The 27,015-nt window shown below is 48.5% G+C and overlaps 4 protein-coding genes across 4 annotated transcripts; 1 reads left to right on the forward strand and 3 right to left on the reverse strand.

Annotated features, from left to right (window-relative positions):
• Window positions 1–667: 667 nt before the first annotated feature.
• Window positions 668–9,963, reverse strand: LOC136284616 (branched-chain alpha-ketoacid dehydrogenase kinase-like; the record flags this gene model as incomplete). The annotated part of the gene is made up of 6 exons (XM_066174966.1): window positions 9,876–9,963; window positions 6,354–6,530; window positions 4,495–4,563; window positions 3,417–3,527; window positions 1,802–1,849; window positions 668–787 (listed from the first exon to the last, which is right to left on the reverse strand). Coding segments are annotated over exons 2-6 (522 nt in total), but the record flags the coding sequence as incomplete, so codon positions are not given.
• A 732-nt stretch (window positions 9,964–10,695) lies between these two features.
• Window positions 10,696–19,945, reverse strand: LOC136284615 (vitamin K epoxide reductase complex subunit 1-like protein 1). Its single transcript, XM_066174965.1, has 3 exons — window positions 19,188–19,945; window positions 17,571–17,680; window positions 10,696–14,180 (listed from the first exon to the last, which is right to left on the reverse strand). Exons 1-3 carry the CDS (start codon window positions 19,340–19,342, stop codon window positions 13,963–13,965), a joined length of 483 nt encoding a protein of 160 aa, XP_066031062.1. The 5' UTR covers window positions 19,343–19,945; the 3' UTR covers window positions 10,696–13,962.
• On the reverse strand, window positions 19,510–20,916 carry LOC136284613 (uncharacterized). Its single transcript, XM_066174963.1, has 3 exons — window positions 20,887–20,916; window positions 19,935–20,547; window positions 19,510–19,820 (listed from the first exon to the last, which is right to left on the reverse strand). Exons 1-3 carry the CDS (start codon window positions 20,914–20,916, stop codon window positions 19,510–19,512), a joined length of 954 nt encoding a protein of 317 aa, XP_066031060.1.
• A 1,208-nt stretch (window positions 20,917–22,124) lies between these two features.
• PAGR1 (PAXIP1 associated glutamate rich protein 1) lies at window positions 22,125–26,559 on the forward strand. The gene is made up of 2 exons (XM_066174964.1): window positions 22,125–22,776; window positions 24,395–26,559. The coding sequence occupies exons 1-2, from the start codon at window positions 22,442–22,444 to the stop codon at window positions 25,203–25,205; spliced, it is 1,146 nt and encodes a 381-aa protein (XP_066031061.1). The 5' UTR covers window positions 22,125–22,441; the 3' UTR covers window positions 25,206–26,559.
• The last annotated feature ends 456 nt before the right edge of the window (window positions 26,560–27,015 follow it).

A 27,015-nucleotide genomic window follows, 5' to 3' on the forward strand; every position in this document is an offset into this window, starting at 1 on the left:
GGTGAGGGACAGGTGAGAGACAGGGGAGACAGGGGAGACAAGGGAGACAGGTGAGACAGGTGTGACAGGTGAGAGGCAGGTGAAAACAGGTGACAGGTAAGACAGGTGAGACAGACGAGAACAGATAAGAGACAGGTGAGAGACAGGTGAGAGACAGGTGAGAGACAGGTGAGACAGGGGAGAGACAGGGGAGAGACAAGTGAGACAGGTGAGAGACAGGTGAGGGACAGGTGAGTGGGTGTGGCTCAGGTGGGACTTCCCACATGTACAGGTGTATCACAGGTGTGCCCCAGGTGAGGTCACCTGTCCCAGGTGTGTCCCAGGTGAGCTCACCTGTCCCAGGTGTGTCCCAGGTGAGGTCACCTGTCCCAGGTGGGGTCACCTGTCCCAGGCGTGTCCCAGGTGAGCTCACCTGTCCCAGGTGGGGTTACCTGGATGTGCCTGCGGCACTCCCTCAGCCCCTCGGCCAGCAGGTGTGTGTGTGTGTGTGTGTGTGTGTGTCCCCACAGGTGAGCTCACCTGTCCCAGGTGTGTCCCAGGTGAGGTTACCTGGATGTGCCTGCGGCACTCCCTCAGCCCCTCGGCCAGCAGGTGTGTGTGTGTGTGTGTGTGTGTGTGTCCCCACAGGTGAGCTCACCTGTCCCAGGTGTGTCCCAGGTGAGGTTACCTGGATGTGCCTGCGGCACTCCCTCAGCCCCTCGGCCAGCAGCGTCACCACGTCCTTGTGATCCTCCAGCAGCTGCCGCAGCAGCGCGCAGTACTGGGACTCGTCGCTGCGCCCCTGGATCTGCGCACGGGAGACGGGTCAGTGCCCAGGTGTGCCCAGGTGAGTCCCCAGGTGTATCCCAGGTGAGTCCCCAGGTGTGTCCAGGTGTGTCCCAGCTGTCCCCAGGTATCCCCAGGTGTGTCTCAGGTGTGTCCCAGTTGTCCCCAGGTGTCCCCAGGTGTGTCCCAGGTGTATTTTAGGTGCCCCCAGGTGTGCCCAGGTGTGTCCCAGGTGCCCCCAGGTGCTCCCAGGTGTGCCCAGGTGTGTCTCTCACCCCCCAGGTGTGCCCAAGTGTGCCCAGGTGTATTTTAGGTGTCCCCAGGTGTCCCAGGTGTCCCCAGGTGTCCCCAGGTGTATTTTAGGTGTCCCCAGGTGTCCCCAGGTGTGTCCCAGGTGTGTCCCAGGTGTCCCCAGGTGTGTCCCAGGTGTCCCCAGGTGTCCCCAGGTGTGCCCAGGTGTCCCCAGGTGTGTCCCAGCTGTCCCCAGGTGTCCCCAGGTGTCCCCAGGTGTCCCCAGGTGTCCCCAGGTGTCCCCAGGTGTGTCCCAGGTGTCCCCAGGTGTCCCCAGGTGTCCCCAGGTGACCCCAGGTGTATTTTAGGTGTCCCAGGTGTCCCCAGGTGACCCCAGGTGTATTTTAGGTGTCCCAGGTGACCCCAGGTGTATTTTAGGTGTCCCAGGTGTCCCCAGGTGTGCCCAGGTGTGTCCCAGCTGTCCCCAGGTGTCCCCAGGTGTCCCCAGGTGTATTTTAGGTGTCCCAGGTGTCCCCAGGTGTGTCCCAGGTCTCCCCAGGTGTGTCCCAGGTGTATTTTAGGTGTCCCAGGTGTCCCAGGTGTGTCCCAGGTGTCCCCAGGTGTATTTTAGGTGTCCCAGGTGTCCCAGGTGTCCCCAGGTGTGTCCCAGCTGTCCCCAGGTGTCCCCAGGTGTCCCCAGGTGTATTTTAGGTGTCCCAGGTGTCCCCAGGTGTGTCCCAGGTGTGTCCCAGGTGTCCCCAGGTGTATTTTAGGTGTCCCAGGTGTGCCCAGGTGCGTCACTCACCGGCGGGAAGTCGCTCAGTTTCTGGAAGGCGCGGATGTACAGCTCGTGCTGGGGGGAGGGGACGCACTCAGAATTCCGGGAGAAAACCCAAACTTCGGGATTTGTCCCCGGGAATTTCGGGATTCCCCCCGGGAATTTTGGGGATTCCCATGAAATTTTGGGATTCCCCTCAGAATTTTACGTTTTTCCCCTGGAAATTTTAGGATTTCCCCCCGAAATTTTGAGATTTTTCCCCTCAAAATTTCGCGAATTCCGCTTAAAAATTTTTGGTTTTCTCGGGAATTTCGCCATTTTTCTGGGAATTTCAGGGAATTTTTTGGAAATTTTTGGGATTCCCAGGAAATTTTTGGGATTCCCCTCAGAATTTCGGGGTCTCCCCTGGAAATTTTAGGATTTTTCCCCAAAATTTTATAGATTTTTTTTGCCAAAATTTTGCAAATTCTGTTTAAAAATTTCTGATTTTCTCGGGGATTTCGTGATTTTTCTGGGAATTTCAGGATTCCCCCAGGAATTTTCGGGATTCCCAGGGAATTTTACGTTTTTCCCCTGGAAATTTTAGGATTTCCCCCCGAAATTTTGAGATTTTTTCCCCTCAAAATTTCGCGAATTCCGCTTAAAAATTTTTGGTTTTCTCGGGAATTTTGCGATTTTTCTGGGAATTTCAGGGATATTTTTGGAAATTTTTGGGATTCCCATGAAACTTTTGGGATTCCCCTCAGAATTTCGGGGTCTCCCCTGGAAATTCTAAGATTTTTCCCCAAAATTTTATAGATTTTTTTTGCCAAAATTTTGCAAATTCTGTTTAAAAATTTCTGATTTTCTCGGGGATTTCGTGATTTTTCTGGGAATTTCAGGATTCCCCCAGGAATTTTCGGGATTCCCAGGGAATTTTACGTTTTTCCCCTGGAAATTTTAGGATTTCCCCCTGAAATTTTGAAGATTTTCCCCATGAAATTTCGCCGATTCCACCCAAATTTTCCCATTTCCTCGGGAATTTCGCGATTTTTCCGGGAATTTCAGGATTCCCCCCGGAATTTTTGGGATTCCCGTGAAATTTTCGGGATTCCCAGGGAATTTCAGGATTTCCCCTCAGAAATTTGAGACTTTTGCCTTAAATTTTGGGGACTTTTCTCTTGAAATTTTGCCGATTCCAGCCCAAATTCCCGATTTCCTCAGGAATTTCGTGATTTTCCCGGGAATTTCAGGATTCCTCTCAGAATTTTTGGGATTCCCGTGAAATTTTTGGGATTCCTCTCAGAATTTTACGTTTTTCCCCTGAAAGTTTTAGGATTTTCCCCTGAAATTTTGAAGATTTTCCTGTTGAAATTTTGCCGATTCCACCCAAATTTTCCCCATTTCCTCAGGAATTTCGCGATTTTTCCGGGAATTTCAGGATTCCTCTCAGAATTTTTGGGATTCCCGTGAAATCTTCGGGATTCCCAGGGAATTTCAGGATTTCCCCTCAGAAATTTGAGACTTTTGCCTTGAATTTTGAAGACTTTCCCCTCGAAATTTCGCCGATTCCGCCCGAATTCTCCCGATTTCCGCGGGAATTTCGCCATTTCTCCGGGAATTTCGGGATTCCCCCCCCCCAGCCGGAGATCCCGCCTCTCACCACGTGGAGGATGGTGGGATTGCAGCCGATGATGAAGGGCAGCTGGCGGAAGCCCTGGATGCGGTGGGCGATGCGCACGGGCAGCTCCTGCTGCAGGTACCGGGCGCTTTTCTGGGGGGAAAAACACAAAATTTGGGCAATTCCCGAGTTTTTCGGCACCTTTCCCACCCCCTCACGGATTTTTTTGGGAGTTTCGGGAACCCCCAAATCTCTTTTTCGACCGCAATTTTCATTTTCCTGGTTCTTCTTTTTTGTCGCCCAAATCGACAAAATTTCGAGGCGGGTTTTGGGGCTCTCAAAAATTCCTCAGGTTTTAAGGAGTTTCCCCCGAATTCCCCAAAATTTTGGGATCCCCCAACCGCCCGAAACATCAAATTTTGGGGAAATCAGCCAAATTTGGGGAAATCCATCCAAAAATCCTCCAAAATTCCCCAAAGTTTTGGGATTTTCCCCCGAAATTTGGGGAAATCCGTCCCAAAAATCCTCCCAAGTCCCCCAAAATTTCTGGGAATTTCCCCAAAATTTCACCCCCAAATTTTGGGGACCCTCAAAATCCTCCCAAATTCCCCCAAAATTTTGGGATTTTCCCCTAAAAACCTCCCAAAACCCCCCAAATTTTTGGGAATTCACCTCTAAATTCTGGAGACCCTCAAAATCCTCAAATTCCTCCAAAATTCCTCCAAAATTCCCCCAAATTTTTGGGATTTCAATCCTAAATTCTGGGGATCTTCAAAATCCTCCCAAATTCCCTCAAATTTTTGGGATTTTCCCCCCAAATTTCACCCCCTAAACTCTGGGCACCCCAAACCCTCAAAATTTTCCTGAATCCCCCAAAATTTTGGGATTTTCCCCTAAAAAACCTCCCAAAATCCCCAAATTTTTGGGATTTCACCTCTAAATTCTGGGGACCCTCAAAATCTTCCCAAATTTCCCCAAAATTTTGGGATTTTCCCCTAAAAAACCTCCAAAAACCCCCAAATTTTTGGGATTTCAATCCTAAATTCTGGGGATCTTCCAAATCCTCCCAAATTCCCCCAAATTTTGGGAATTTCCCCCCAAATTCGGGGGTCTCCCTCACCAGGATGTGGCTGCCGTCCTGCGAGCGCCCCGAGTAGAGCATGGTGGTGGGGGTCAGGCGAACCGAGGGCTGGGGGGAAAAAAAGGAGATTTTGGGGCGAAAAAAGGAGATTTTGGGCAAAAAAAGGAGATTTTGGGGCAAAAAAAGGAGATTTTGGGGAAGAAAAGGAGATTTTGGGGCAAAAAAAGGAGATTTTGGGCAAAAAAAAGGAGATTTTGGGGAAGAAAGGAGATTTTGGGAAAAAAAAAAGGAGATTTTGGGCAAAAAAAGGAGATTTTGGGGAAGAAAAGGAGATTTTGGGGGAAAAAAGGAGATTTTGGGGAGGAAAAGGAGATTTTGGGGGAAAAAGGAGATTTTGGGGAAGAAAAGGAGATTTGGGGGCAAAAAAAGGAGATTTTGGGGAAGAAAAGGAGATTTTGGGGGAAAAAAGGAGATTTTGGGGAAGAAAAGGAGATTTTGGGGCAAAAAAAAGGAGATTTTGGGGAAGAAAGGAGATTTTGGGGGAAAAAAGGAGATTTTGGGGAGGAAAAGGAGATTTTGGGGGAAAAAAGGAGATTTTGGGCAGAAAAAAAGGAGATTTTGGGGAAGAAAAGGAGATTTTGGGGACGAAAGGAGATTTTGGGCAGAAAAAGGAGATTTTGGGGAAGAAAAGGAGATTTTGGGGGAAAAAAGGAGATTTTGGGGGAAAAAAGGAGATTTTGGGCAAAAAAAGGAGATTTTGGGGGAAAAAAGGAGATTTTGGGGAAGAAAAGGAGATTTTGGGGAAGAAAAGGAGATTTTGGGGAAGAAAAGGAGATTTTGGGGAAGAAAAGGAGATTTTGGGGAAGAAAAGGAGATTTTGGGGGAAAAAAGGAGATTTTGGGCAGAAAAAAAGGAGATTTTGGGGAAGAAAAGGAGATTTTGGGGCAAAAAAAGGAGATTTTGGGGGAAAAAAGGAGATTTTGGGCAAAAAAAGGAGATTTTGGGCAGAAAAAAAGGAGATTTTGGGGCAAAAAAAGGAGATTTTGGGGAAGAAAAGGAGATTTTGGGGAAGAAAAGGAGATTTTGGGCAGAAAAAAAGGAGATTTTGGGGAAGAAAAGGAGATTTTGGGGCAAAAAAAGGAGATTTTGGGGGAAAAAAGGAGATTTTGGGCAAAAAAAGGAAGATTTTGGGCAAAAAAAGGAGATTTTGGGGCAAAAAAAGGAGATTTTGGGGAAGAAAAGGAGATTTTGGGGACGAAAAGGAGATTTTGGGGAAAAAAAGGAGATTTTGGGGGAAAAAAGGAGATTTTGGGGAGGAAAAGGAGATTTTGGGGGAAAAAAAGGAGATTTTGGGGAAAAAAAGGAGATTTGGGGAAAAAAAGGAGATTTTGGGGAAAAAAAGGAGATTTTGGGGAAAAAAAGGAGATTTTTTTGGGTAATTTGGGGCGGGGTCTCCGGGCAACTTGTGGGCGGGGTCTCTGGGGATTTTTTGGGAATTTTGGGGCGGGGTTTTGAGGTAATTCGGGGCGTGGTCTCCAGGCCATTTGGGGGCGGGGTCTCTGGGGAAATTTGGGTAATTCGGGGCGGGGTCTCTGGGCCATTTGGGGGCGGGGTCTCCGGGGAAATTTGGGTAATTCGGGGCGGGGTCTCTGGGGTAATTTGGGGGCGGGGTCTCCGGGGTAATTTGGGTAATTCGGGGCGGGGTCTCTGGGTTATTTGGGGGCGGGGTCTCCGGGCCATTTGGGGGTGGGGTCTCCGGGGTAATTTGGGTAATTCGGGGCGGGGTCTCTGGGCCATTTGGGGGCGGGGTCTCCGGGGTAATTTGGGTAATTTGGGGCGGGGTCTCTGGGTTATTTGGGGGCGGGGTCTCCGGGCCATTTGGGGGCGGGGTCTCCGACCTTCTCGGCGGCGGCATCGATGGCGGGCTGGTGGTAGAAGGAGGTGACGGCCTTGCAGCGCTCCCGGGCCAGGTCGGGCGGGGTCTGCGTCTGGTCGGCGGCGGCGCGGGCGGGGGGGGCGCGGGGGGCCGTCCCCGCCCCCCTCAGGGAGCCCCCCAGAACCCGCCGCAGCATCTCCTGCATCGGCGGGGAAAGGGTTAATGGGGGTGGGGAAAGGGTTAACGGGGAGGGGAGAGGGTTAATGGGGAGGGGAAAGGGTTAATGGGGAGGGGAAAGGGTTAATGGGGAGGGGAGAGGGTTAATGGGGAGGGGAAAGGGTTAATGGGGAGGGGAAAGGGTTAATGGGGAGGGGAGAGGGTTAATGGGGAGGGGAAAGGGTTAATGGGGAGGGGAGAGGGTTAATGGGGAGGGGAGAGGGTTAATGGGGAGGGGAAAGGGTTAATGGGGAGGGGAGAGGGTTAATGGGGAGGGGAAAGGGTTAATGGGGAGGGGAGAGGGTTAATGGGGAGGGGAGAGGGTTAATGGGGAGGGGAAAGGGTTAATGGGTTAAATCACCCAAAAATCACCAAAATCACCCAAAAAAACACGAAAATAACCCGAAAAACACCAAAATCACCCAAAAACCACCAAAATCACCCAAAACCCTCCAAAATCACTCCAAAACCATCAAAATCACCCCAAAACCCACCAAAATCACCAAAAAAACCCCAAAATCATCCCAAAAACCAGAAAATCACCCAAAAACCCCAAAATAACCCCCAAAAACCCAAAATCCCCTCTAGGAACCCAAAAAAACGCCCAAAAAACCCCAAACCCCAATAAGAGACCCCAAAATCGCCGAAAAAAACCCCAAAAAACCCTTTAGGGACCCAAAATCGCCCAAAAAAACCCCAAAAAACCCCCAAAAAACCCCCCCAAACCCCCAAATCACCCAAAAAACCCCAAAATCACCCAAAACCCACCAAAATCACCCCAAAAACCCCAAAATCACCCAAAATCACCCAAAACCCACCAAAATCACTCAAAAAACCCCAAAATCACCCAAAAACCACCAAAATCACCCAAAATCGCCCAAAATCGCCCAAAAACCACCAAAATCACCCCAAAACCATCAAAATCACCCAAAATCGCCCAAAAAACATCAAAATCACCCCCAAAACACCAAAAGACCCTTTAGGGACCCAAAATCCCCACAAGAACTCCCCAAAAATCCAAAAAAAAACCCCAAAACCCCAAAATCACCCAAAAATCCCCTAAAATCACCCAAAATCACCCAAAAAACACCAAAATCGCCCAAAATCACCCAAAACCCACCAAAATCGCCCAAAACCCACCAAAATCACCCAAAAAACACCAAAAATCGCCGGAAAACCCCAAAATCACCCAAAATCACCCAAAAAACACCAAAATCACCCAAAATCACCCAAAATCGCCCAAAAAAAACCCAAAATCACCCAAAAATCCCCTAAAACACCCCAAAAACTCCACAAAAACAAACAAAAAACCCCCAAAACCAGAATTTAGAAGGTTCAGAACCCTCCAAAAAAATAAGAATTTAAGTGTCCGAATCTCCTTTTTTCAAACTCAAAAATCCAAAAATCGCTCCGGAATCACTTTTTTTTTGTTTTTTTTTTTGTTTTTTTTTTCCCTCTCTCAGAATTCCTCGAAAATAAAAACAGGATCCCCCCCAAAAAAACAGGATTTAAGGGTCTGGAATTCACTTTTAAAACTCAAAATCTCCCAAAAAAACGTTTTAAAATCCTTTTTCCCTCAGAATTCTCCTCAAAAATCCCTCCGGGACCTTTTTTCCCCTCAGAGTTTCCCCCAAAATAGAAACTGAAAAGGTCCAAAACCCCCAAAAAACAGGATTTAAGGGTCTGGAACTCACTTTTAAAACTAAAAATCTCCCAAAAAACGTTTTTAAAATCCTTTTTTCCCTCAGAATTCCCCCAAAAATCCCTCCAGGAGCCTTTTTCCCCTCAGAATTCTCCTCAAAAATCGCTCCGGGAACCTTTTTTCCCCTCAGAATCTCCCCAAAATAGAAACTGAAAAGGTCCAAAACCCCCAAAAATAAGATTTTAAGTGTCTGGAATTCACTTTTAAAACTCAAAATCTCCCCAAAAAACGTTTTAAAATCCTTTTTCCCCTCAGAGTTCCCCCCCAAAACAACTCCAGGAGCCTTTTTCCCCTCAGAATTCTCCCCAAAAACAGAAACTGAAAAGGTCCAAACCCCCAAAAAACAGGATTTAAGGGTCTGGAATTCACATTTAAAACTAAAAATCTCCCAAAAAAATGTTTTAAAATACTTTTTTCCCTCAGAGTTCCCCCCAAAACAACTCCGGGAACCTTTTTTCCCCTCAGAATTCTCCTCAAAAATCGCTCCGGGAACCTTTTTTCCCCTCAGAATCTCCCCAAAATAGAAACTGAAAAGGTCCAAAACCCCCAAAAATAAGATTTTAAGTGTCTGGAACTCACTTTTAAACCTCAAAATCTCCCAAAAAAAGTTTTTAAAATCCTTTTTCCCCTCAGAGTTCCCCCCCAAAACAACTCCAGGAGCCTTTTTCCCCTCAGAATCTCCCAAAATAGAAACTGAAAAGGATCAAAACCCCCAAAAAACAGGATTTAAGGGTCGGGAACTCACATTTAAAACTAAAAATCTCCCAAAAAAACGTTTAAAAATACTTTTTCCCCTCAGAATTCCCCCAAAAATCCCTCCGGGAACCTTTTTTCCCCTCAGAATCTCCCAAAAATAGAAACTGAGAAGGTTCAAAACCCCCAAAAATAAGATTTTAAGTGTCTGGAACTCACTTTTAAAACTAAAAATCTCCCAAAAAACGTTTTTAAAATCCTTTTTCCCCTCAGAATTCCCCCAAAAATCCCTCCGGGAGCCTTTTTCCCCTCAGAATTCTCCTCAAAAATCCCTCCGGGAACCTTTTTCCCCTCAGAATCTCCCAAAATAGAAACTGAAAAGGTCCAAACCCCCCAAAAACAGGATTTAAGGGTCTGGAATTCACTTTTAAAACTAAAAATCTCCCAAAAAACCGTTTTAAAATCCTTTTTTCCCTCAGAATTCCCCCAAAAATCCCTCCGGGAGCCTTTTTCCCCTCAGAATTCCCCAAAAATAGCAACTCCGAAGGTCCAGGATCCCCCTAGAAAAGCTTTGAAGCACCCGGAATTTCGTGTTTTTTTTGTAAAAATCACCTCATAAATCCCTCCAAATCCCTTCTCCCCCCTCAGAATTCCCACAAAAACCTCTCCGGGATCCCTTGTTTTTAATAAATTATCATTCTTTTCCCCCTTCAACCCTCCGTTCCCACCTCTCCGCCGTCCCTTCTCCCCAAGCCCCGCGTCCGGACTCTTCCTCTCCCCCCCCCTCAGCTCCTTCCTCCATTTCCGCCTTTCCCCCCCTCTCCAAACCCCCGTTCCATTTTCCCTCCTCCCCCGGGAAAATAATTAAAAAAACCCTTTTTTTAAAAAATTAAGTCCTAAATTATTATTTTTTATATATTTTTTTTTACGAACCAACGGCGGCCGGGGCCTCGCCGATACCTCCCCCCCCGGGTTGGGCGGGCGATGGACTCGCCCGTTCCCCGCTGCGGGCGCGGCTCCCCCCGCGGGTTCCCCTCACGGTGGTACGGCCCGGCGCGCAGGCCTGGAGGTGAGGCGTGAGCGATCGCTTTAAACTTAAAAATTATTTTAAAAAAAGGGATTTTGGGGTGTTTTGTGAGGGGGAAATGAAGAAAATCTCGGTTTTGGGGTGAAAAAAAGGGGTTTTGGGTCATTAAAGTGGTTTTTTGGTAAGGGGTTGGTGCGGCCCGAGCCTGAGGCGGGAAAGCGGCGCCCCTCAAAGGCCGGAGGTGAGGCGTGAGCGATCGCTTTAAACTTAAAAATTATTTAAAAAAAGGGATTTTGGGGTGTTTTGTGAGGGGGAAATGAAGAAAATCTCGGTTTTTTTGGGGAAAAAAGGGGGTTTGGGTCATTAAAGAGGTTTTTTTTTTGGTTGGGGTGAATGGTCCTGGATCCTCAATTTTATTTCGGGGGCCTGAAAATTGAGGGGGAAATAAAAAGGAATTTCCAAATCCCCGAATTTTCCTTTTTTTTTTAATTAAAAAAAAAAAAAAATTCGGGGGCGGGTGGTGGTGAAAAAATCCGGGGCAAAAAAATTAACCCGAAGTAATTTTTTTTGGTGAAAAAAATCGAGGGGGGGGAAAAAGAGAATCCCGGAGGCTTTTTGGGGTGATTTGGGACTTTTTTGTCACTTTTTGTCACTTTTTTGTCACTTTTGGTCACTTTATTCCCACTTCGGACCCGTTTCAGACACTTTACTGTGACGTTTGGTCGCTTTAATGTAAATTTTGCTCCGTTTATTGCTGGTTTTGCTCCATTTAAAACTATTTTTGATCCATTTAAAACCATTTTTGACACATTTAAAACCATTTTTGACACATTTAAAACCGTTTTTGACCCATTTAAAACCATTTTTGACACATTTAAAACCATTTTTGACACATTTAAAACAATTTTGACACATTTAAAACAGTTTTTGCTCCATTTAAAACCATTTTTGATCCAATTAATGCCATTTTTAATCCAATTAATGTCATTTTAACCCATTTAAAACCATCTTTGATCCATTTAAAACCAATTTTGATCTAATTAATGCCATTTTTGATCCAATTAATGCCATTTTTAATCCAATTAATGCCATTTTAATCCAATTAACGCCATTTTGGACCCAATTAATGTCACTTTTACCCCACTTAAGGCCACTTTCGACCCACTTAAGGCCACTTTTGACCCAATTAACGCATTTTTTGACCCATTTCTGACCGTTTTTGACCCATTTTTACCGTTTTTGACCCATTTTTCACCGTTTCTGACCCATTTCTGACCATTTTTGACCCATTTTTACCGTTTTTGACCCATTTCTCACCGTTTCTGACCCATTTCTCACCGTTTCTGACCCATTTTTCACCGTTTCTGACCCATTTCTCACCGTTTCTGACCCATTTCTCACCATTTTTGACCCATTTCTCACCGTTTCTGACCCATTTCTCACCGTTTTTGACCCATTTCTCACCGTTTCTGACCCATTTCACCCGCTCCCACGTAACTTTTCCTCCGTTTACCGTCACTTCACCTCCCCGCGCCCCAATTTTGGGCGGATTTCAGCCGATTTTGGGGCCGATTTCAGTCAGTTCTGGGTTGATTTCGGCCGTTTTTGGGTAATTTCATCAGTTTTCAGGTAATTTCCGCCGTTTCCGGTCGGATTTCAGTCAGTTTTGGGTTGATTTCAGCAGTTTTTGGGTTGATTTCCACCGTTTTTGGGTAATTTCAGCCATTTTCGGGTGAATTTCCGTCATTTTTGGGCCGATTTCAGCAGTTTCCAGGCGGATTTCAGCCGTTTTCGGGTGGATTTCAGCCAGTTTTGGGTAATTTCCGCCGGTTTCGGGCAGATTTCAGCCAGTTTTGGGTTGTTTTCAGTCATTTTCAGGCCGATTTCCGCCGTTTTTGGTTGGGTTTCAGTCAGTTTTGGGTAATTTCATCCATTTTTGGGCGGATTTCATCCGTTTTCGGGTAATTCATCCGTTTTTGGGTTGATTCCATCCATTTTTGGGCAGATTTCAGCCATTTTTGGGTAATTTCCGCTGTTTCCGGTCGGTTTCAGTCATTTTTGGGCAGATTTCATCCGTTTTTGGGTAATTTCATCCGTTTTTGGGTTGATTTCCACCGTTTTCGGTCAGGTTTCAGTCATTTTTGGGTTGATTTCAGCCGTTTTTGGGCAGATTTCATCCATTTTTGGGTTGATTTCATCCGTTTTTGGGTTGATTTCAGTCATTTTTGGGCAAATTCCATCCATTTTTGGGTTGATTCCATCCCTTTTTGGGTAATTCATCCGTTTTCGAGCGGATTTCAGTCGTTTTTGGGCTGATTTCATCCATTTTTGGGCAATCTCATCCATTTTTGGGTGGATTTCAGTCATTTTTGGGTTGATTTCATCCATTTTTGGGTAATCTCATCCGTTTTTGAGCAGATTTCAGTCATTTTTGGGTTGATTTCATCCATTTTTGGGTAATCTCATCCGTTTCCGGGCAGATTTCAGTCGTTTTTGGGTGGATTCCGTCCGTTTTTGGGCGATTCCCTCCATTTTTGGTAATCTCATCCGTTTTTGGGTTGATTTCATCCATTTTTGGGTTGATTTCATCCGTTTTTGGGTAATCTCATCCGTTTTCGGGCAGATTTCAGTCGTTTCCGGGCGGATTTCATTCGTTTTTGGGCTGATTTCATCCATTTTTGGGCAATCTCATCCATTTTTGGGTTGATTTCATCCATTTTCGGGTAATCTCATCCGTTTTCGGGCGGATTTCAGTCATTTTTGGGCTGATTTCATCCATTTTTGGGCAATCTCATCCATTTTTGGGCTGATTTCATCCGTTTTCGGGTAATCTCATCCGTTTCCGGGCGGATTTCAGTCATTTTTGGGCAATCTCATCCATTTTTGAATGGATTTCAGTCATTTTTGGGCAATCTCATCCGTTTTTGAGCGGATTTCAGTCATTTTTGGGTTGATTTCATCCATTTTTGGGTAATCTCATCCGTTTTCGAGCAGATTTCAGTCATTTTCGAGCAGATTTCAGTCATTTTTGGGTTGATTTCAGTCATTTTTGGGCAGATTCCATCCATTTTTGGGTTGATTTCGTCCATTTTCGGGTAATCTCATCCGTTTTCGAGCGGATTTCAGCCATTTTTGGGTTGATTTCATCCATTTTTGGGCAATCTTATCCATTTTTGGGTTGATTTCATCCATTTTTGGGCGGATTCCATCCGTTTCCGGGCGGATTTCAGTCGTTTTTGGGCAATCTCATCCATTTTCGAGCGGATTTCAGTCATTTTTGGGCTGATTTCATCCATTTTCGGGTAATCTCATCCGTTTTCGAGCAGATTTCAGTCATTTTTGGGCGGATTCCATCCATTTTTGGGTTGATTTCATCCGTTTTTGGGCAATCTCATCCGTTTTCGAGCAGATTCCATCCATTTTCGGGCAGATTCCATCCGTTTCCGGGCGGATTCCACCCGTTTCCGGGCGGATTTCAGTCGTTTTTGGGCAATCTCATCCATTTTTGAATGGATTTCAGTCATTTTTGGGTTGATTTCATCCATTTTTGGGTAATCTCATCCGTTTTCGAGCAGATTTCAGTCATTTTTGGGTTGATTTCATCCATTTTCGGGCAATCTTATCCATTTTTGGGTTGATTTCATCCATTTTCGGGCAATCTCATCCGTTTTCGAGCAGATTTCAGTCATTTTTGGGCAATCTCATCCATTTTTGGGTTGATTTCATCCATTTTTGGGCAGATTCCATCAGTTTTCGGGCGGATTCCATCCGTTTCCGGGCGGATTTCAGTCATTTTTGGGCAATCTCATCCGTTTTCGAGCAGATTTCAGTCATTTTTGGGTTGATTTCATCCATTTTTGGGCGGATTCCATCCATTTTTGGGTTGATTCCATCCATTTTTGGGTAATCTCATCCGTTTTCGAGCAGATTCCATCCATTTTCGGGCGGATTCCATCCGTTTCCGGGCGGATTCCACCCGTTTCCGGGCGGATTTCAGTCGTCTTTGGGCGGGTCCCGTCCGTCTCCGGGCGGCCGCCAGCGGCGCAGGTTGAGGCCGAGCAGCGCCAGGTTGAGGCCGTAGGTGCTCAGGCACACCACGCACAGGTCGCCGAGGCCCAAGAGCAGCACGGCGCCGAGCCACAGCGACGCCGCCGCCGCCGCCGCCGAGGTCGCCAGCAGCGCCGCCGCCGCCGCGCGCGACCCCGAGGTGCCTGGGGGGGAGGAGGGTCACCAAAGGGTCACCGAGGGGCACCAAAGGGGCACCAATGTCACCAAAGGGTCGCCAGGGTCACCGAGGGGCACCAAAGGGCACCAAAGGGGCACCAAAGGGTCACCAATGTCACCAAAGGGTCACCAGGGTCACCAAAGGGTCACCAGGGTCACCAAAGGGGCACCAAAGGGGCACCAATGTCACCAATGTCACCAAAGGGTCACCAAAGGGCACCAAAGGGGCACCAAAGGGTCACCAATGTCACCAAAGGGTCACCAAAGGGCACCAAAGGGCACCAAAGGGGCACCAATGTCACCAAAGGGCACCAAAGGGTCACCAATGTCACCAAAGGGTCACCAGTGTCACCAAAGAGTCACTAAAGGGTCACTAAAGGGGCACCAAAAGGTCACCAGGGTCACCAAAGGGTCACCAATGTCACCAAAGGGCACCAAAGGGCACCAAAGGGGCACCAAAGGGTCACCAATGTCACCAAAGGGTCGCCAGGGTCACCGAGGGGCACCAAAGGGTCACCAGTGTCACCAAAGAGTCACTAAAGAGTCACTAAAGGGTCACCAAAGGGGCACCAATGTCACCAAAGGGGCACCAGGGTCACCAAAGAGTCACTAAAGAGTCACTAAAGGGTCACCAAAGGGGCACCAATGTCACCAAAGGGTCACCAGTGTCACCAAAGAGTCACTAAAGAGTCACTAAAGGGTCACCAAAGGGGCACCAATGTCACCAAAGGGGCACCAGGGTCACCAAAGAGTCACTAAAGGGTCACTAAAGGGGCACCAAAAGGTCACCAGGGTCACCAAAGGGTCACCAATGTCACCAAAGGGCACCAAAGGGCACCAAAGGGGCACCAAAGGGTCACCAATGTCACCAAAGGGCACCAAAGGGGCACCAAAGGGTCACCAATGTCACCAAAGGGCACCAAAGGGTCACCAAAGGGTCACCAATGTCACCAAAGGGTCACCAGGGTCACCGAGGGGCACCAAAGGGCACCAAAGGGGCACCAAAGGGTCACCAATGTCACCAAAGGGTCACCAGGGTCACCAAAGGGCACCAAAGGGTCACCAATGTCACCAAAGGGGCACCAGGGTCACCGAGGGGGCACCAAAGGGTCACCAGGGTCACCAAAGGGTCACCAGGGTCACCGAGGGGGCACCAAAGGGCACCAAAGGGTCACCAATGTCACCAAAGGGTCACCGAGGGGGCACCAAAGGGTCACCAGGGTCACCAAAGGGGCACCAAAGGGCACCAAAGGGTCACCAATGTCACCAAAGGGGCACCAGGGTCACCAAAGAGTCACTAAAGGGTCACTAAAGGGGCACCAAAAGGTCACCAGGGTCACCAAAGGGTCACCAATGTCACCAAAGGGCACCAAAGGGTCACCAAAGGGTCACCAAAGGGTCACCAATGTCACCAAAGGGTCACCAATGTCACCAAAGGGTCACCAATGTCACCAAAGGGTCACCAGGGTCACCGAGGGGGCACCAAAGGGTCACCAGGGTCACCAATGTCACCAAAGGGTCACCGAGGGGGCACCAAAGGGGCACCAATGTCACCAAAGGGGCACCAAAGGGTCACCAAGAGTGTCCTCAGTGTCCCCAAAGAGTCACCAATGTCACCAGGATGTCACCAAGAGTGTCACCAAAGAGTCACCAAAGAGTCACCAATGTCACCAAAGGGTCACCAGTGTCACCAAAGGGTCACAAAAAGTGTCCTCAGTGTCCTCAAAGAGTCACCAATGTCACCAGGGGGTCACCAAGAGTGTCACCAAAGGGTCACCAGTGTCCCCAAAGGGTCACCAAGAGTGTCACCAAAGGGTCACCAGTGTCACCAAAGGGTCACCAAGAGTGTGACCAATGTCCCCAAAGAGTCACCAATGTCACCAGGGTGTCACCAGTGTCACCAAGAGTGTCCCCAAAGGGTCACCAGTGTCACCGAGGGGTCACCAAGAGTGTGACCAGTGTCCCCAAAATGTCACCAGTGTCACTGGGGGGTCACCAAAGGGTCACCAAGAGTGTCCTCAGTGTCCCCAAAGAGTCACCAATGTCACCAGGATGTCACCAAGAGTGTCACCAAAGAGTCACCAGTGTCACCAAAGGGTCACCAGGGTCACCAATGTCACCAAAGGGTCACCAGTGTCACTAGGGGGTCACCAAAGAGTCACCAATGTCACCAAAGGGTCACCAGGGTCACCAAAGTGTCACCAAGAGTGTCCCCAAAGGGTCACCAGTGTCACCGGGGGGTCACCAGTGTCCCCAAAGGGTCACCAAGAGTGTGACCAGTGTCCCCAAAGGGTCACCAGTGTCCCCAAAGAGTCACCAATGTCACCAGGATGTCACCAGGAGTGTGACCAGTGTCCCCAAAGGGTCACCAGTGTCACCAAGAGTGTCCCCAAAGGGTCACCAAAGTGTCACCTAGAGTGTCCTCAATGTCACCAGGGTGTCACCAATGTCACCAGTGTCACCAAGAGTGTCATCAAAGGGTCACCAAAGTGTCACCAAGAGTGTCACCAGTGTCCCCAAAGAGTCACCAATGTCACCACGGTGTCACCAGTGTCACCAAAGGGTCACCAAGAGTGTCCCCAAAGGGTCACTGGTGTCACCAGGGTGTCACCAATATCACCAAAGTGTCCCCAAAGTGTCACCAATACCACCAGGGCATCACCAATGTCACCAGGAGTGTCCCCAATGTCACCAAAGAGTCACCAATGTCACCAAGAGTGTCCCCGATGTCACCAGGGTGTCACCAGTGTCCTCAGAGTCTCCCCAATGTCACCCGAGTGTCACCAAAGTGTCCCCAGGAGTGTCCCCAATGTCACCAAAGTGTCACCAAAGAGTCACCAATGTCACCAAAGGGTCACCAGGAGTGTCCCCGATGTCACCAGTGTCACCAAAGGGTCCCCAGTGTCCTCAGAATCTCCCCAGTGTCACCCAAGTGTCACCAAAGTGTCCCCAGGAGTGTCCCCAATGTCACCAAAGTGTCACCAGTGTCCCCAAAGTGTCCCCAGTGTCCTCAGAGTCTCCCCAATGTCACCCGAGTGTCACCAGAGTGTCCCCAGGAGTGTCCCCAATGCAACCAGAGTGTCACCAATGTCACCAAAGGGTCACCAAGAGTGTCCCCGATGTCACCAGGGTCCCCAAAGTGTCCCCAATGTCCTCAGAGTCTCCCCAGAGTCACCCAAGTGTCCCCAGGGTGTCCCCAAAGTGTCCCCAATGTCACCAGAGTGTCACCAGTGTCCCCAAAGTGTCACCAAAGGGTCACCAAGAGTGTCCCCGATGTCCCCAAAGTGTCCCCAGTGTCCTCAGAGTCTCCCCAGTGTCACCCAAGTGTCCCCCAGGGCGTCCCCAGGGTGTCCCCGGCCCCCCGCGGTCCCCGTTACCCAGCAGCCCCTGCAGCAGGTAGAAGAGCAGCCCGATGGCGCCGTTGGGGACGTTGGCGGCGCTGTCCTTGCCCAGCACCGGCTCCACCAGCCCCAGGCCACGCCCCCACCTGCAAAAAAAGGGGCGTGGCACCGATGAGACCCCGCCCACAAACCCATATATGGCGTGGGCAGGTAGATAAGCCACGCCCCCAGCCCCTATTGGTGCTTGGTTCGGCAGACCCACGCCCTTCTCAGATAAACCACGCCCTTTCTTGGTGTCTAAGCCACGCCCCCAGCCCCCATTGGTTCCTTATCGCGCTGAGACACGCCCCTTTAGCTAGTCCACGCCCCCTTCAATATCCATGTCATTAAGTTAAGCCACGCCCCCTCAACCATTAATCGACCTAATTAATATAAACCCTGCCATATATGGACATAATTAGCATAAGCCCACAAAAATGTATCTAATTAACATAAGCACTACCATATATGGATATAATTAGCGTAAACCCGCAATATACTGATTAATTAACCTAAGGATTACCATATATGGATATAATTAGCGTAAATCCACCATATATGGATCTAATTACCATAAGCATTACCATATATGGATATAATTAGCATAATCCACAATATATGGATCTAATTAACATCAGAATCACCATATATGGATACAATTTGCATAAAGCCATCCTTTACGGGCCTAATTAACATAAGAATTACCATATACGGATACAATTAGCATAGATCCACACTATAGGGATCTAATTACCATAAGCATTACCATATATGGATATAATTAGCAGAATCCACCATGTACGGATCTAATTAACACACGCATTACCATATATGGATATAAGTGGCATAAAGCTACAATTTACAGATCTAATTACCATGCGAATTACCATATATGGATACAATTAGCATAAAGCCACCATATATGGGTCTAGTTACCATAGTATTACCATATATGGATATAATTAGCATAAACCCACTCTATATGGATCTAATTAACTTAAGCATTACCATATATGGATATAATTAGCATAAATTCACTCTATATGGATCTAATTAACTTAAGCATTACCATATACGGATATAATTAGCATAAATTCACTCTATATGGATCTAATTAACTTAAGCATGACCATATATGGATACAATTAGCATAAAGCCACGCTATATGGATCTAATTAACCTAAGCATTACCATATATGGATACAATTAGCATAAATCCACACTATAGGGATCTAATTACCATAAGTATTACCATATATGGATACAATTAGCATAAACCCACAACAGATGGATCCAATTAACACACGCACTGCCGCGCATGGATCCAATCAGCACAAAATCACCGCGCACGGATTTAATTAACGGAAAGCCGAGATACAGCAGAAGCCCCGCCCCTCAGCCAAGCCACGCCCCCCCTTCCGCCATTTTAAACCCCCCGCCTTTTCCTCCTCCCAGCGCCCCCTGGCGGCCCGCCCCTTCGCAAACCCCGCCCACCCCTTTCCCCCAAACCCCGCCTCCTATCCCCCCCCCTCTTTCTTTCCCGCGTTTTTTTTTTTTTTTTCCCGGGTGTTTTCTCCTCGTGTTTTTTTTTTTTTTTTTAATTTTTCTTTTTACCGGGAGGTGAAGACGCGCGTGCAGGACACGGAGGGCGCCAGGTCGCAGGCGGCGCGGTAAGCCGGGTCCCGGGCGGCGCGGTGCTCCACGTGCAGCGCGTACAGCGACAGCGCCGCGCCCGCCGCGCACAGCGCCGCCCGCCACGCCGCCGCCATCGCTGCGACCCCGCCTCTCCTCCGCGCTCATTGGGTGATATAGCCGTCACGTCGCGTGATTTCCGGTACGCGCCGCGGGGGTTGGTGGGAGGTGTAGTCGCGCGTTGTGAGGGGAAGGACAAATGGCGGCAGCGCCTCTCCTCCGCGCTGATTGGGTGATATAGCCGTTACGTCGCGTTGTTTCCGGTACGCGCCGCGGGGGTTGGTGGGAGGTGTAGTCGCCCGTTGTGAGGGGAAGGACAAATGGCGGCAGCGCCGCTCCTCCGCCTCTCCTCCGCGCTGATTGGTCCACACACAGCCGTTGCGTCGCGTTGTTTCCGGTACGCGCCGCGGGGGTGGATGGGAGCTGTAGTCGCGCGTTGTGAGGGGAAGGAAAAAAGGCGGGAGCGCCGCTCCTCCGCCTCTCCTCCGCGCTGATTGGGTGATATAGCCGTTGCGTCGCGTTGTTTCCGGTACGCACCGCGGGGGTTGATGGGAGCTGTAGTCGCGCGTTGTGAGGGGAAGGAAAAAAGGCGGGAGCGCCGCTCCTCCGCCTCTCCTCCGCGCTGATTGGGTGATATAGCCGTTACGTCGCGTGATTTCCGGTACGCACCGCGGGGGTTGATGGGAGCTGTAGTCGCGCGTTGTGAGGGGAAGGACAAATGACGGGAGCGCCGCTCCTCCGCCTCTCCTCCGCGCTGATTGGGTGATATATCCGTTACGTCGTGTGATTTCCGGTAAGCACCGCGGGGGTTGATGGGAGGTGTAGTCGCGCGTTGTGAGGGGAAGGAAAGGGCGGGAAGGAAAAATGGCGGCAGCGCCGCTCCTCCGCCTCTCCTCCGCGCTGATTGGGTGATATAGCCGTTACGTCGCGTTGTTTCCGGTACGCACCGCGGGGGTTGATGGGAGGTGTAGTCGCGCGTTGTGAGGGGAAGGAAGGGGCGGGAAGGACAAATGGCGGCGAGATGGCGGCAGGGAGCTGAGTGAGGCCTCCGGGAGGGTCGGAGCTGCCCCGGAGGAGGCGGGGGAAGGTCGGTCGGGGCTCGGTGGGGGAGGGCCGGGAACGGAGAGCGGCGAGAATTTGTGAGGAGGGGGGAAAACGGGAACGGGGGGGGGGCGGTGACGTCATGGGCAAGATGGCGGCGGGGTGTGGGGGGGGGGAAAACGGGGGGGAAAAAATGTTGGAAAAATGTTGGAAAAATGTGCTGGGACCATCCCAATTCATCCTAAAATTCATCCCTTTTGTTTTTTTTCTCCCCAAATCCCAAATTTTCCCCCTTTTTTTTCTCCCTCCCAAAATTTTTTTCCCCGATCGCCCCGAATTCTCCCCCCCCCAAAATCCCATCGAATTCCCACAAATCTTCCCGAATTCCACCAAACTTTGCCCCAAATCCCCTCAAATTTTCCTCTGCTGACTCAAATTTTCCCGAATTCCCTCAAATTCTCCCCAACTGTTCCCAAATTCCATTTTTTCCCCACATTTTCCCCGAATTCCCTCAAATTTTCTCCAAATTTCCTTCAAATCTCCGCAAATTTCCCCCAATTTTTTCTTTAAATCTTCCTGCATCCCCAAATCTTCTCAATTTTCCCCACATTTTGCCTTTTCCCCCCCCCAAATTTCTCCAATTTTCCCCCAAATTTCCCCAATTTCTGCCTTTTTTCCCTCAAATCCCCCCAAATTTCCCCAAATCTTCCCCTTTCCCCCCAAATTTCCCCCAATTTTTGCCAAATCTTCCCCTTTTCCCCCCCAATTTTCCCCAAATTTCCCCCTAATTTCCCCAATTTTTGCCTTTTTCCCCCAAATCCCCCAAATTTCCCCCAAATCTTCCCTTTTCCCCACCAATTTCCCCAATTTCCCCCAATTTTTTCCTTTTTCCCCCCAAATTTCCCCAATTTTCCCCCAAATTTCCCCAATTTTCCCCCAAATTCCCCCCAATTTCTGCCTTTTTACCCCAAATTTCCCCAATTTCCCCCCAAATTTCCCCAATTTCCCCCCAAATTTCCCCAATTTTCCCCCAAATTCCAATTTCTGCCTTTTTCCCCCCCCAAATTCCCCAATTTTCCCCCAAATTTCCCCCAATTTCTGCCTTTTTCCCCCCAATTTTCCCCCAATTTCTGCCTTTTTCCCCCAAATTCCCCCAATTTCCCCCAAATTCCCCCAATTTCCCCCCAAATTCCCCCAATTTCTGCCTTTTTCCCCCCAAATTCCCCAATTTCCCCCCAAATTTCCCCAATTTTCCCCCAAATTTCCCCAATTTTCCCCCAAATTCCCCCAATTTCTGCCTTTTTCCCCCCAAATTTCCCCAATTTTCCCCCAAATTTCCCCAATTTTCCCCCAAATTCCCCCAATTTCTGCCCTTTTTCCCCCCAAATTTCCCCAATTTTCCCCCAAATTTCCCCAATTTTTTCCCCCCAAATTCCCCCAATTTCTGCCTTTTTTCCCCCAAATTCCCCCAATTTCCCCCCAAATTCCCCCAATTTCTGCCTTTTTTCCCCCAAATTTCCCCAATTTTCCCCCAAATTCCCCCAATTTTCCCCCAAATTCCCCCAATTTCTGCCTTTTTCCCCCCAAATTTCCCCAATTTTTTCCCCCCAAATTTCCCCAATTTTCCCCCAAATTTCCCCCAAATTTCCCCAATTTTCCCCCAAATTCCCCCAAATTTCCCCCAAATTCCCCCAATTTCTGCCTTTTTTCCCCCCAAATTTCCCCAATTTTCCCCCAAATTCCCCAATTTCTGCCTTTTTCCCCCCCAAATTCCCCCCAATTTCTGCCTTTTTCCCCCCAATTTTCCCCCAAATTCCCCCCAATTTCCGCCTTTTTCCCCCCAAATTTCCCCAATTTTCCCCCAAATTTCCCCAATTTTCCCCCAAATTCCCCCAATTTCTGCCTTTTTCCCCCCCAAATTTCCCCAATTTTCCCCCAAATTTCCCCCAAATTCCCCCAATTTCTGCCTTTTTTCCCCCCAAATTTCCCCAATTTTCCCCCAAATTTCCCCAATTTTCCCCCAAATTCCAATTTCTGCCTTTTTCCCCCCAAATTTCCCCAATTTCCCCCCAAATTCCCCCAATTTCCGCCTTTTCCCCCCAAATCTCCCCCCATCCCCCCCCCAGCCCCCCTCCATGTCCTCCCCCCCCTCCCCCCCCTCCCCCCTCCCCCTCCCCCGCCCCTCCCCCTCCCCCCCGCCCCCCCGATCCCCCCCGCCGCCCCCCGCCGAGGAAGACGACTGGGCCGTCCCCTGGAGCGAGGAAGAGGAGGAAGGCTCGGAGCCCGCCGGCGGCTGGATCCCGGAGCCCGGCGAGATCCGGCGGCTCTACGAGGCCATCGCCGGCGCCGGCGTCCTCCCGCTGCGCGCCGTCCCTCGGCCGCGCCGCCAGCCCACGCCCGAGCCCGGCAGCGACGCCGACGAGGAGCCGGGAGCCGGCGGCAGCCCCGGCCCGGAGAGCCGCCGCCAGACGTGAGACGGGCCTGGGGGCCGGAGCTGGGGGGGTTGGGGGGAGATGGGGAGGTTTGGGGGGGATTTGGGGAAGGTTTGGGAAGGTTTGGGGGTGATTTTGGGGGGATTTGGGAAGGTTTGGGGGGGTTTGGGATGGATTTGGGGAGGTTTGGGGGGATTTTGGGGAGATCTGGGGGGGAGTTCGGGAGGTTTGGGGGGGTTTGCGGAGGTTTGGGGGGGATTTGGAAAAGTTTGGGGTGAATTTGGGGAGGTTTGGGGGGATTTTGGGGAGGTTTGGGGGGAGCTGGGGGGGTTTGGGGGGAGTTGGGGAGGTTTGGGGGGGATTTGGAAAAGTTTGGGATGGATTTGGGGAAGTTTGGGATCGATTTGGGGAGGTTTGGGGGCAGTTGGGGAGGTTTGGGGGGGTTTGGGGAGGTCTGGGATGGATTTGAGAAGGTTTGGGATAGATTTGGGGAGGTTTGGGGTGGATTTGGGGGAATTTGGGGAGGTTTGGGGGGGTTTGGGGAAGGTTTGGGGGGATTTCGGGGAGGTTTGGGATGGATTTGGGGAGGTTTGTGGAGGTTTGTGCAGGTTTGGGATGGATTTGGGGAAGTTTGGGGGGATTTTGGGGAGGTTTGGGGGGGAGTTGGGGGGAGCTGGGGGGGTTTGGGGGGGATTTGGAAAAGTTTGGGGTGAATTTGGGGAGGTTTGGGGGGTAGCTGGGGGGGTTGGGGGGAGCTGGGGGAGTTGGGGGGAGTTGGGGAAGTTTGGGGGGGATTTGGAAAAGTTTGGGATGATTTGGGAAGGTTTGAGAAGGTTTGGGGGTGATTTTGAGGGGATTTGGGGAGGTTTGGGGGGGAGTTGGGGAGGTTTGGGGGGATTTTGGGAAGGTTTGAGATGATTTGGGAAGGTCTAGGACGGATTTGAGAAGGTTTGGGATAGATTTGGGAAGGTTTGGGGAGGTTTGGGATGGATTTGGAAAGCTTTAGGAAGGTTCGGGGTGGATTCGGGAAGGTTTTGGAATGTTTCAAGGAGGTTCCGGATGGATTTGGGAAGGTTTTGGGAAGTTTGGGAAGGTTTGGGATGGATTTGAGGTTTGGGGTGGATTCGAGGGATTTAAATGGGATTTTTGGGAGGTTTGGGATGGATTTTGAGGGATTTAAATGGGATTTTTGGGAGGTTTGGGATGGATTTTGAGGGATTTAAATGGGATTTTTGGGAGGTTTGGGATGGATTTGGGGGATTTAAATGGGATTTTTGGGAGGTTTGGGGTGGATTTTGAGGGATTTGAGGAGGATTCGGGGGGATTTGGGACGGATTGGGAGGAACTTAGAAAACCCTGCTGCAAAATTCAGGAGGATTCCGTGTCCCACTTGAAACTTCTGGGGGAAATTCCCAGAATTTTGGGACCTTCAGGAGACAAAAACCTCACAAAACCTCTGCCCAAACCTCCCCGAACTCCCAAAAAAACTTTTTTATTTCCCAACAATTCCCCGAATTTTTTTCCCCAAACCTTTCCCAGCCGCTCTTGGAAAACTCGTTGGGGGATGGGGGTGGAGCTCCGAACTGGATTTAAATTCTCCCTCCCCCCCCCTCCCAAAATTCCCGTTTTTTTTGGTTTTTTTCCTGGTTTTCGCAGACCTCCGGTCCCGACGGAATTCGACTTTGATGACGATCCTTTGCCGCCCAACCCTTCCCTCATCGACCGGCGCCGCGCTCCAGGTAACCGCCCAGAAAACAGCCCAAAAAACACCCAAAAACACCCAAAAACACCCCAAAAACCCCCCAAAAACTGCAAAAAACCCCCCCAAAAAAACCCCAAAAAACACCCCAAAAAAAACCCCAAAAAAACCCCCAAAAAACCCCCAAAAACTGCAAAAAACACCCCAAAAAAACCCCCAAAAACACCCCAAAAAAAAACCCAAAAAACACCCGAAAAAGACCCAAAAACTGCAAAAAACACCCCAAAAAAAACCCCCCAAAACACCCCAAAAACACGCTCAAAAAACCCCCAAAAAACACCCAAAAAAGACCCAAAAACTGCAAAAAACACCCCCAAAAAATCCCAAAAACACCCCCAAAAAAAAACCCCCAAAAACACCCCAAAAACACCCCCAAAAAACCCCCAAAAACTGCAAAAAACACCCCCAAAAAAACCCCAAAAACACCCCCCAAAAAAAAGCCCAAAAAACACCCGAAAAAGACCCAAAAACTGCAAAAAACACCCCAAAAAAAACCCCCCAAAACACCCCAAAAAGACCCAAAAACTGCAAAAAACACCCCCCAAAAAAAACCCCCAAAACGGCCAAAAAACACCCAAAAAAGACCCAAAAACTGCAAAAAACACCCCAAAAAACCCCCCCAAAAAACCCCCAAAAATTCCCCCCAAAAACCCCCAAAAACCCCCAAAAACCAGTAAAAACACCCCAAAAATCTCCAAAAAACTCTAAAAAATCCCTAAAAAACCCCCCAAAAAACATTGAAAAACCCCCAAATAACCCCCCAAAAAACCCCCCAAAAAACCGCAAAAAAACCCTAAAAAAACTCAAAAAAACCCCCCAAAATCCCCAAAAAACTGCAAAAAAAATCCCCAAAATTCTCCAAAAAAATCCCTAAAAAATCCCCCAAAAATCCCCCAAAAATCCCAAATAAACGCCAAAAAAAACCCAAAAAAACCCTCCAAAAACCGCAAAAAATCCCCCAAAAAAATCCCCCCAAAACCCCCAAATAAACCCCCAAAAAATCTCAAAAACTTCCGAATAAACCCTAAAAAATCCCCCAAAAAACTGCAAAAAAATCCCCCCAAAAATCCCCAAAACATCCCCAAAAAACCCCCCAAAAACCACAAAAAATCCCCAAATAAAATCCCAAAAAACCCCCAAAAATCCCCTAAAAATCCCCAAAAACCCCCTAAAAAATCCCCAAAAAATCAAAAAAAACCCCAAATAAACCCCCAAAAAAACCCCTAAAAATCCCTAAAAATCCCAAAAAAATCCCCAAAATCCCCCAAAAAATCCCTCTGAAACCCCAAATAAATCCCCCCAAAAATCCCCAAAAAATCTCCAAATAAACCCTAAAAAATGTTCAAAAACTCCCCCAAAAACTCCCAAAAACCCCTAAAAATCCCCAAAAAATCAAAAAAAAACCCCCTAAAAATCCCCCTAAAATCCAACAAAACCCCCAAATAAATCCCAAAAAAATCCCCAAAAAACTCCTAAAAATTCCCAAATAAGCCCTAAAAAATCCCCAAAATTCCCCAAAAATCCCCCAAAATCCACCAAAATCCCCCAAAAACCCCTAAAAAATCCCCAAAAAATCCCCAAATAAATGCCAAAAAATCCCCAAAAAATCCAAAAAAACTCCCAAAAATCCCCTAAAAATCCCCCAAAAAATCCCCAAAAAATCCTTAAAAAATCCCAAAAAAATCCCCAAAAATCCCCAAAAACCCCTAAAAATCCCCCCCAAAAAATCCCCCAAAAATCCCCAAATAAACCCTAAAAAATCCCCAAAAAATCCAAAAAAACCCCCAAAAAACTCTAAAAATCCCCAAAAATCCCCCAAAAATACCCAAAACACCCCTAAAAAATCCCAAAAAATCCCCAAAAACCCCCAAATAAATCCCAATAAAATCCCAAAAAATCCCCAAAAAATCCCACAAAAACCCCCCAAAAATCCCCTAAAAAATCCAAAAAAAGTCCCCAAAAAATCCAAAAAAAACCCCAAAAACCCCTAAAAATCCCCCAAAAAAACCCAAATAAACCCCCCAAAAACCCCCAAATAAAATCCCAAAAATCCCCAAAAAATCCCCCAAAAATCCCCTAAAAAATCCCCATAAAATCCCCAAAAAAATCCCGAAAAAAATCCCCAAAAACCCCCAAAAAACCCCCAAAACACCCCCAAAACACCCCTAAAAAATCCCCATAAAATCCCCAAAAAATCCCCAAATAAATCCCAAAAAAACCCCAAAAATATCCCCCAAAACCCCCAAATAAATCCCAAAAAAATCCCAAAAAATCCCCAAAAAATTCCGCAAAAATCCCCCAAAAATTCCCTAAAAAGTCCCAAAAAAATCCCCAAAAAACCCAAAAAAACTCCCAAAAATCCCCTAAAAATCCCCCAAAAAATCCCCAAAAATCCCCTAAAAAATCCCCAAAAAATCCCCAAAAATCCCCAAAAACCCCTAAAAATCCCCCCCCAAAAAATCCCCAAAAAATCCCCAAATAAACCCTAAAAAATCCCCAAAAAATCCCAAAAAAACCC

Source organism: Chamaea fasciata, unplaced genomic scaffold (assembly GCF_029207755.1).
Source record: "Chamaea fasciata isolate MVZ Bird 193981 ecotype frontalis unplaced genomic scaffold, bChaFas1.0.hap1 SCAF_1181, whole genome shotgun sequence".
Classification (NCBI taxonomy): domain Eukaryota; kingdom Metazoa; phylum Chordata; class Aves; order Passeriformes; family Sylviidae; genus Chamaea; species Chamaea fasciata.